This window comes from Mus pahari, chromosome 18, assembly GCF_900095145.1.
Source record: "Mus pahari chromosome 18, PAHARI_EIJ_v1.1, whole genome shotgun sequence".
In the NCBI taxonomy this organism is placed as follows: Eukaryota; Metazoa; Chordata; class Mammalia; order Rodentia; family Muridae; genus Mus; species Mus pahari.
This window is the reverse complement of record NC_034607.1, coordinates 13,840,686-13,849,939: the sequence shown is the minus strand read 5'-3', so window position 1 is coordinate 13,849,939 and position 9,254 is coordinate 13,840,686. Positions and strand designations below refer to the sequence as shown.

The window sequence follows — 9,254 nt, the reverse complement described above, 5'->3', positions numbered from 1 at the left end:
GTGAACCACCTTTGAACATACAGAAAAATGGGGTTGTCCAAATCAAAGGGTGACAGATCATCCCAGAGCCGTGGGGATCTGGATGGGTGGGGGCGTGTAAAGCCGCCGCAGTGAAGCGGAGTTTTATCTCTGATTCAGTGAGGGCTTCATTAATTAGTGCCACAGGACAATACAGTAGGCAGAGGAAGTGCCATTCTTTTCATTTAAAAAAAAAAAAATAGGGAGTCAGAGGGCGTGGTGGTGCACGCCTTCAATCCCAGCACTCAGGAGGCAGAGGCAGGTGGGTCACTGAGTTCCTGGCCAGCCTGGTCTACAGAGTTCCAGGGCACACACAGAGAAACCCTGTTTCGAAAACAAAAACAAAAGAGTGAGCCAGACCTAGGCATGTGCCTTTAATCTGATGGATCTCTGGTCTACCTGGTGAGTTCCAGGAAAGCCAGAGCTACACCGTATCCCACCCCCATACCCCACAGGCAGGGGAAAAAACCAAAAACAAAAAATACCCCAGCCCTACTCCTGTTACCTGTATTTTAAACTACTTCAGGTTTGCCAGTGTCTGCAGAAACCAGAAGAGGGCGCTAAAGTTACAAGAACCCCTGACCCACCCACCACCGAACCGAGCTACCGAACCCTTGTCTCTTGCAAGGGCAGTCCACTCTCGAGCAGAGCCATCTCCCAAGCCCCTAGGTTTTATTTTTAATTATATTAATGCATCTGCCTGTGCAATGAGCGCAAGCCTCTGGAACTGGAGGTAAAAGCGATTGTGAGCCACCCATCATGGGTGCTGGGAACTCCGGTCCCTCAAAGAGCAGCGCCCGTATCTAACCACTGAGCACTCCAGCAGTCTGAGTTTACTTTTTTTTGAAACAGGGTCTCACTGTGTGGCCCTAACTGGTTTGGAAATCTGTTGACTGGGTTGGCCTTGAAGATCCGTGGTCCTACACACCCCGCTGGGATGAAAAGGAATAAACCACCACACTTGGCCTCAATTTCCTTCAGTGGAGGTTAAATGTGCTGGTCGCTAACACTTGGAAAAATCAAGCCTTCTAAGACCATGTTTGCCTTCAAACATCAGCTCGATGGGGACATTCTCTCACGATGGCACAGGTGCAGAAGGTCCTTGTAATGATGTTAAGTGGAAATTTGTCACTGTTGCCCTGGCTTTTCAAAAGGACAGCCAACCTAGACTTAGGCCTGGGGTTCTTGTACATGAAGACTGTGGGCTGCCCACCCGCTGCTCTGTGGGACAGTAATGGGCAACAGAATGGGTTGCATGAGGATGGCTGCCAACAGGAGCTGCAGGTCTAGACTTCAATCAGTATTTTAATTACCAAGTCTATATTTAGCAAGACAGGAGAGGAGGGAGAGAGAGAAAAGGGGTAGGTGGTGAGGGGCCTCAGAAGAGCTGACCCATATTTTGCACTTGGCTGCAGAGACTTGCAGTCCTAGCCATGAGTTCCTGGTCCAGTGCCCTTCAGAAGCCAAGCCTGGTGCCCAGCAGGTGTTTAGGCAGCCACAGCTTGGTGGCTGCAGACCTCAGCACACACATCCGCAGTACTGTCCTTTAATCTTCCTCTGCCCCAGTGCTGGGGGTCAGGGCAAGCCGAGGATTTCAGAGGGTCAATGTGACTGTAGAGTCACTGCTATTGCCTTGGCGGTAGCATTGACCACAGCGACGGGCAGCCTGGCAGCAGGGAGCACGGCAGGGATGTCTCTGGGGACCCTCTGCATGGGTGGGATATTGGGGCCCTCCAGGGTGTCCAGGATCCCTAAAGGAGGAAGGATGGAGAATGAATGGCCAGGCACCCAGGTCAGCTCACCCAGCCCACTCCCTCTGTACCCCGCCACTCACCCTCTACCACTTTGTGGTAGGCGAAGTGCAGATAGAGCAGGAAGAGCATGTGCAGAGCAGCCAGCGTGCCACAGAGCAGCAGCCGCTGCGTAGGGCCCACAGTCCGCGACACCAACACTGCCACCTAGGGCCACAGGTAGACAGTTCAGAAGGCCCTTTCAAGGGAGGGATGGAGCAGACACTCCAAGCCCGGGGCAGAGCTGTCAGTGCATCCTTCTAGAGCTCTTTGTGGGACAGACAGCAAAATCTGCTCAGCTTACCATGCGCAGGGTCGAGAGCCCACCCACCAGCAGCCAGAAGAGGTAGAAGAGGGCATGAAGGTGGATGTTATAGGTGATGAACAGGACTATACAGTGCCCGAAGAGGCCGTAGCCCTGGAGAGAGAGGAGAACACCATCACTTGGGCTGGACAGACCTTCGGCCCCAAGGTGGGGTCTTTTAGCTTGCTGCTCCTATCCTGGTCCGCCCCCTGCCCCTCCCACCCCAGGTCCACAGATGGCAGAGAGCAGCAGACCCCCAGGCTCGGCTCCTTACCAGCAGTGCCAACATCTGGAGCATGGTGATCTGGGCATTACACAGGTAGGCAAGGAAATAGATGAAGGACGAGACACCCAGCCAGTATCCGAAGCAGGTGCCTATGGCTGTGCCCATGAGGGTGCCCTCCCGCTGTGGGGTGAAGGCTCTGCTTAGGCTGAGAGACCTCTGACCTCAGCCTTACCCAGGGCCTTTTGTGCAGGGCTGCCCCTGCCTCACTTCCACCAGCCACCCGTCTTCCCTAAGGCCTGCGTCCTGCTTACGATAATGGTGTCAGAAGTCTTCATCCCGTGCAGGAGGATGGCCACCAGTGTGAAGACCAGCATGAGAGGTCCATAGAGCTCGCCCGCGACTTTCTGTCAGTACAGTAACATGCTCCTCAGGGACTGCCAGCCAGGCTTAGCTTGGTGGCCTCCCTCCCCTGCTCTGAAGACACCCAGGCTTAGCTTGGTGGCCTTTCCCTCCTCACCTGGGGGAAGTTGACCATCTTGATAGGGATCATGGACTCCAGGAGCCTGGGAGAGGAGAGGAGAGGAGAGGAGAGGAGAGGTGTGGAGAAGCAGCACTGTGCCTGCTCTGCAGGACAGGGCCTGAATCCTAACTCATGTCTCTACTGCCAGGAATGGCCCTGGCCCAGAGGACACACTGGATGGGAGGAGGAGGGTAAAAACCGGATGACAAAATCACCTTGTGGAAGGACAGCGCTCTGAAACTGAGCTGAGTGGTAAACCTGGAGAACCAGATTAGACCTACATGGCCTATAGGAAACAGGCACGAAGCCCCAGAAACTGTACGACTACTGAGGGATGAGGGAAGCATCGCTTCCGGCCTCTTCCCCATCACTATTCCAAGCAGTGAGCATTTTTCTGGAAAAATATACTTGAACTGGTATTAAAAATACACACAATAAAAAAAGGGATCATTTCTCCCTGTACCTATGGCTACTCTAACTTGGTGTTTTCTTGGTTTTGGCAATGGTTTTTGGACATTATTTCCTCTGGTAAGCCTTCCCCTTTGGCTCCCGCCCCCACCTTCACCCAAGGATCAGATTTCATCAGGACGGCGCTCCACACAGACCCAGAACCTGTGCACACTAGCTCACTGGCCTTAGCTTTTCTATTAGCTCTGCTTAGAGGGTGAACAAAGAATGAAGCCACGATTGAATCAGCCTTTTGATAAGCAAGTTAATGACTATGCTGATATTCAGGTGCACAGTCTGTTCTGATGCCAGAGGGTGAGCATGGGGGTGGGGTGTTGTTTTTGAGGACCTGTTGGTGATGGGGAGACCGGCTCAGGAATGAGAATGCACTGCAGTTTCAAGAGCCACCCTGAAGAGAGAACCAAGTAGGAGTCCAGGTGAGGGAGGAATGAGAACAAAGTGAGTGCTGTGTAAACGATGGCGTGTGGCGGGGCGGAGGGCAGAGGGGTTAGCGCACTTGAGCAGGACCTAGCCAACTGTACCTTTCACCATGCATTCAGCAACAAGTTCAGTTCAGTGATGGGGTTACAAGTAGGGGAGCCCACCAGATCACAGGGCTCTGAGTGAAAGTCTGGATGAGGGTCTAGATGTGAGGACAAAGGTTTCAGAGAAGGCTCCTCACCTGCTTCGGACCTGGGCAGGCTCCACATCAAAGTAGGGTCTGAGGATGTCGATGTTGGCGTATAGGCTGAAGGCCCTGGAAGCCTGTCTCTTCCCTGCCTGCCACATCTGAAGGGAAACGGGTAAGACTGTTATCCAGCCTTGGTGAGATTTACATGTGGGCCTAAGCGGAAAACCTGTATCAATTTAGGACATACACAGGGTCCTTTTGCTCCCATTGCCTTTACCTGATCTGCTACCTGCCGGCTCAGTTGTCCCTTAAAACCTTTCATGCCAAGGAACTCCCCATCCTCCTCTTCTGCAGCAGCTGCATCCGCGTCTACTTCTTCCTCCCGCAGGCGCTGATGCAGCTCGCCCATGTCCTCGAAGCTGGAGCCTGAGGTATCGTCCATGTTCTCCATATCGATCACAGCCGAGCCCCCACCCTGGGAAGACAATGGCTCCGAGAGTGAGGGGCTCTTCCACTGCATCCCCCTTAGCTCCCCCGTTCTCCGCTGCTCGGCTGACAGCTGGCGGCTTTGCTCTTCCACCGACGAGGGCCTGGCTTTGGAACTGCCACTCTTCCCGTGCTGGCAACTCTTGGTCGCGACACTTTGGTGGCCCTGGAGACCTACTATTTACTTCAATCCACGTCGTTTTCCCTACTTTCCCCCTCAAAGCTCCTAAGAGTTGCAAAAAGAAGCCCACCTGCCTTTCCCAACCCTCAAGCCTATCTTTAGGGGGTGCCAGTGGATCCTAGCCTCCGGCCCCACACCACGTCGGATCCGGGCAGCCCGCCCAGCCCGCCTGCAGAGCCCCGGGCGGGCAGTGACAGCCCAGGCCCGCTGAGCCCTAGTCTGTCCCTTTCACGCCAGCACATGCGCTACACCCTATCCGGGGAAGACGCAAAGGGGACCGGCGGCGCTGCAGCGGAGCCGACCGCCGGGCCGAGAGGGACAACAGCAGCCACCGTCCCGACCGTCGCCAGCCCCGGGCTGCTGGCGGCAGCGGCGCTCCATACCTGGATGTTTTCTTCGAAGCCTCCCCATTCCGGGCCAGCCCCACTTCGGACGCCGCTGGCCGGCGCCGCCGGAGTCGCCATGTCCCTCGGGGCTTCCCGTCGCTGGAGCTGGCGCGCGTGGGGAGAGCGTGCGACCCGGGTCCGAGGGAGGGAGAGGCTCAGCGGAGCGAGCGACCGAGCGCGGTGGGGACCCGGACGCCGGAGCGAGGAACCCGGATGTTTGGCCCCACTTGACGTCCGGAAGTGAAGGACGTGGACAGAGGCGGGGCAAGATCTCGCGACATTCAGGACTGCGGGAGCCCGAGCGTTGCCGCGGAGACGGGGGGCGGGCCGCCAGCACGCAGGCGCGGACTCGCCTTCTCTTGCGGCGGAAGATGGCGGCGGCTCAGGCGGTGGAGGAGATGCGGACTCGCGTGGTTCTCGGGGAGTTTGGGGTTCGCAATGTAAGGGATCGGGGCGCGGGAAGGATGAGGGCGGCACGGGGGAGGGGAGGCCTGGCGTGGAGCCTGGCCTCACTGCCCCTTCTGTTGGCTCTAGGTCCACACCACGGACTTTCCCGGCAACTACGCCGGCTATGATGATGCCTGGGACCAGAACCGCTTCGAGAAGGTGGGGAGGGCTGAAGGTGGCCAGTCGGCCGAGGGCCCGGACCTCGCAGGTTGGGGTGGGTGGGGGTCGTGTACAACACGCGTGAGCTCCGTGGATCCAGAATAATACGATAGCGATGAAGATGGCTGGGATGTGGTCAGGAATCATTGATGCACTGAAGGGACGTGGTTAAAGGTCCGTGAAGGGAATGGCATTTGAAGTAAGCAATGAACTATGAATAAAAGTTGAGTAGTGAAGGCCTGACTGGAGCTTCATTATACATGATTTTTTGTCTTTTTGAAACGGTTTCTTTAGCCTTGGAACTCTCTCTGTAGTTCAGGCTAGACTTGAACTCAGCCATCCACCTGCCTCTGCCTCCCATGCACTGGGATTAAAGGCATGAGCCACCACGCCCAGCTTAGAAATTTTGAGACTGATAAAATTTTGCAATCTTGATAGCCAGGAGGGGATGAATTCTGGCGAATCTGCAAGCTAGTGTATGCAGGCTGAAATGGGGAGGGGGCATGGATGAACTTCAGGTAGTGCTAACGGATTAAGGGAGGGGTAAGTAGATGATTTGAAGCAGTGCTCTGGGGAGGGCAGTGTATGTGAGAAGAGGGCTTACTTTTTCTTGATATGGTGTGTTTGCCTGCATGTGTATTTGTGCACCACTGTGTGTTAGTGATGCCTGCAGTGTGAGGAGAATGTTAGGTCCCACTGGGAACCAAACCCAGTTCTTGTGCCAGAGCAGTAAGTGCTCTTAATAACTGAGCCATTTCTCCAGCGGCATTGGGGAACTATTGCTGGCTGTCGTTTGCTAAGCAGGAGAACAAGAATGATGGTGCATTCAGACGCCTGCTTGTGAAGTCTGCATGCTTGCTTGAGCCAGGAGCATGATGGAGGTCAGCCAGGGGATTAGAACCTGGAAGAAAGTAACATTTACTGGGTGGGTGGAAGGGGGAATTTAGAAGGAATACTAGATAAGGAAATTGGTGTTCAGATACCAAGGGAATGTAATTGAGAAAAGTAGGTATTAAAAAATAAAGACAACAAATACAAGTATCAAATGGTCTAAATAGTGTGGCAAGTTCTGCTTTTTGTACCGTAGCTTCTCTGGGTGGTTTGTGGAAGATCTGGGAAGCCAGGCATAGTGGCACACACCTTTAATCCCAGTACTTGGGAGGCAGAGGTAGGTGGATCTTTTGAGTTTGAGGCCAGCCTGGTCTACAGAGTTCCAGGACAGCCAGGGCTATATGGAGAAACCTAGCATCAAAAAAACCTAAAAAACAAACACATAGCCTTGCCCCCAAGAACAGGACTGGAGACAAAATGTCTACTGATCGCCATGACTTTAGGGTGAAGGGATAGTGCAGGGTGGGAGCCAGGCAGGAGTCACTCAGGAGCAACAAGCTTCCCCCTTGGTGGCCTGTCTTCCCCTCCCTCTAGAATTTCCGTGTGGACGTGGTGCATATGGATGAAGACACACTGGAGTTCGACATGGTGGGGATCGATGCTGCCATCGCCAATGCTTTCAGGAGAATTCTCTTAGCAGAGGTATTAGAAGACGTGGGCTGGAGGGTGGAAATTGTATCAATTTGTATCAAAGCCATCCCCCTGGGGCAGGTAGGGTGGTTCACACCTATGACAGTCTGGGCTACAGAGTAAACATTGTATCAAAAATCAGGGGCAAAATGAAAAAGTGCTGCCTCCCTTACTTTCCCCGTGGGGCAGGCGGAGGTCAGTGGGATGCTCTTGCTTCCTTGGCAGGTGCCAACAATGGCCGTGGAAAAGGTCCTGGTGTATAACAACACGTCCATTGTCCAGGATGAGGTCCTTGCTCATCGCCTGGGACTCATCCCCATCCTTGCTGATCCTCGTCTCTTTGAATATCGGAACCAAGGTGAGGCTGAGGTTGAGATGCGTAGGGCAGAACTGACCTGGAATGTCTCATGGGCTCAGGTCCCAGGCCTCCTGACTTTAGTTGGCATCTTGTCCATCTGCCTTCCCCTAGGAGAACAGCTGTCCCCATGTACACCCTCTGAGAACAGTGTTAGCAGCACTTTCTGGGGACTGAACTCGGGTCTTCAGGTTGGAGCTAGCATGCACCCTCACTCCGTGAGCCTGTCAGCCTGGTATTAGAGCTGATATGACCAGGCACGGTGGTGGACAGCTTTACTCTAAGCACTGGCAGAGGCAGGCAGGCAGATGTCTCCTGAGTTCGAGGCCAGCCTGGTCTGCAGAGCAAATTCCAGGACAGCCAGGGCTTGTAAAACCCCGTCTCAAAACCAGCCCAACCCTGCTGCTTCTGTACAGGAGAGGAAGAAGGAACAGAGATAGACACACTGCAGTTCCGGCTGCAGGTCAGGTGTACCAGGAACCCCAATGCTGCCAAGGATTCCTCAGACCCCAATGAACTCTATGTCAACCACAAAGGTGAGAGGTGGTGGGACAGCCTGGGCCGAGCGAGGGGCAGACTGTGGGTCTAAGGCTTCTGACTTCGTATCTCCCTCCAGTGTATACTAGGCACATGACATGGGTCCCCTTGGGAAACCAGGCTGATGTCTTCCCGGAGGGCACAATCCGTCCAGTGCACGACGACATCCTCATCGCTCAGCTTCGGCCTGGCCAGGAAATTGACTTGATCATGCACTGTGTCAAGGGCATTGGTGAGGACCTAGTGAATCTGCCCTGGGGGTGGGCAAGTCTGTGGGACCAGGAGTTCAACTGGGATGTTAGCATTAGCCAGAAAGCCAACATGCTTGTGTTGTCCCAGGCAAGGACCATGCCAAGTTCTCTCCAGTGGCCACAGCCAGCTACAGACTCCTACCGGAAATCACCCTGCTGGAGCCTGTGGAAGGAGAAGCGGCCGAGGAGCTGAGGAAGTGCTTCTCCCCCGGTGTGATTGAGGTGCAGGAAGTACAAGGTGTGTTTGCTGCCCCATGTGACTCAGACCTAAGGGGGTTTCTTTGAAGGCAGAAGGAAAGCTCTCCTAACGGGCAAGCTACCATACTGTCTCCCTTAGGGAAGAAGGTGGCCAGGGTGGCCAATGCTCGGCTGGATACCTTCAGCAGGGAGATCTTCCGGCATGAGGAGCTCAAGAAGGCTGTGCGGCTTGCCCGTGTTCGGGACCATTATATCTGTGAGTACTCTTTGGATAGAACGAGCTTGCATTAGAGGTAAAATCCTGCCGGGACTGAGCGTTTTTTTTGGCCTCTAGTTTCTGTGGAGTCTACTGGAGTTTTGCCACCAGATGTGTTGGTGAGTGAAGCCATCAAGATCCTGATGGGGAAGTGCCGGCGGTTCTTGGATGAACTGGATGCAGTTGAGATGGACTGAAGTTTCCACACTCACCTGGGAGGGCGTGGCTGCTCTTGGATTGGGACCTTTTACCAGCTGCACTGCTGTGCCCAGTGTTACTAGATGTCCCATTCCAGTCTCATTTCAGTCAATACATTTTATTAAATGTGCCACAGACACCTTTGCCTTTGTGAGGCCTTTGTTGTAAATAAATTGATCTTGGCAAAAGTTCTTTTTTTCTTTCTTACTCTTTTTGTCTAGTAGTGAGCCTTGCCTCAGCAGGTTGGCATTAGCAAGGGTTCACTGCAGCTGTCTGAGAAAGCCAGATGGCGAGTGTGCGCTGCCCTAGCTCTGGGGCTTCCAGCCAGGGCGGCCACTGGCCA

General features: G+C 54.3%; 2 protein-coding genes across 2 annotated transcripts; one reads left to right on the top strand and one right to left on the bottom strand.

Moving 5' to 3' along the window:
• Nucleotides 1-1,305: 1,305 nt before the first annotated feature.
• Yipf3 (Yip1 domain family member 3) lies at nucleotides 1,306-5,208 on the bottom strand. Its single transcript, XM_021217803.2, has 9 exons — nucleotides 4,987-5,208; nucleotides 4,214-4,411; nucleotides 3,988-4,094; nucleotides 2,856-2,901; nucleotides 2,650-2,742; nucleotides 2,387-2,518; nucleotides 2,113-2,226; nucleotides 1,853-1,976; nucleotides 1,306-1,769 (listed from the first exon to the last, which is right to left on the bottom strand). Exons 1-9 carry the CDS (start codon nucleotides 5,065-5,067, stop codon nucleotides 1,621-1,623), a joined length of 1,044 nt encoding a protein of 347 aa, XP_021073462.1. The 5' UTR covers nucleotides 5,068-5,208; the 3' UTR covers nucleotides 1,306-1,620.
• A 63-nt stretch (nucleotides 5,209-5,271) lies between these two features.
• Nucleotides 5,272-9,107, top strand: Polr1c (RNA polymerase I and III subunit C). Its single transcript, XM_021218068.1, has 9 exons — nucleotides 5,272-5,429; nucleotides 5,524-5,595; nucleotides 7,021-7,128; nucleotides 7,342-7,474; nucleotides 7,888-8,007; nucleotides 8,088-8,240; nucleotides 8,348-8,497; nucleotides 8,597-8,713; nucleotides 8,792-9,107. The coding sequence occupies exons 1-9, from the start codon at nucleotides 5,361-5,363 to the stop codon at nucleotides 8,908-8,910; spliced, it is 1,041 nt and encodes a 346-aa protein (XP_021073727.1). The 5' UTR covers nucleotides 5,272-5,360; the 3' UTR covers nucleotides 8,911-9,107.
• The last annotated feature ends 147 nt before the right edge of the window (nucleotides 9,108-9,254 follow it).

Bases quoted from the DNA above. Each gene is read 5' to 3' on its own strand.
- Yipf3 (XM_021217803.2), bottom strand. From the start codon at position 5,067: ATGGCGACTCCGGCGGCGCCGGCCAGCGGCGTCCGAAGTGGGGCTGGC. The intron at 4,412-4,986 runs GTATGGAGCGCC...TTGTCTTCCCAG, and splicing joins GCTTCGAAGAAAACATCCAG to GGTGGGGGCTCGGCTGTGAT. The intron at 1,770-1,852 runs GTGAGTGGCGGG...TTCCTCCTTTAG, and splicing joins CTACCACAAAGTGGTAGAGG to GGATCCTGGACACCCTGGAG.
- Polr1c (XM_021218068.1), top strand. From the start codon at position 5,361: ATGGCGGCGGCTCAGGCGGTGGAGGAGATGCGGACTCGCGTGGTTCTC. The intron at 5,430-5,523 runs GTAAGGGATCGG...TGTTGGCTCTAG, and splicing joins GGGAGTTTGGGGTTCGCAAT to GTCCACACCACGGACTTTCC. The intron at 7,129-7,341 runs GTATTAGAAGAC...CTTCCTTGGCAG, and splicing joins GGAGAATTCTCTTAGCAGAG to GTGCCAACAATGGCCGTGGA.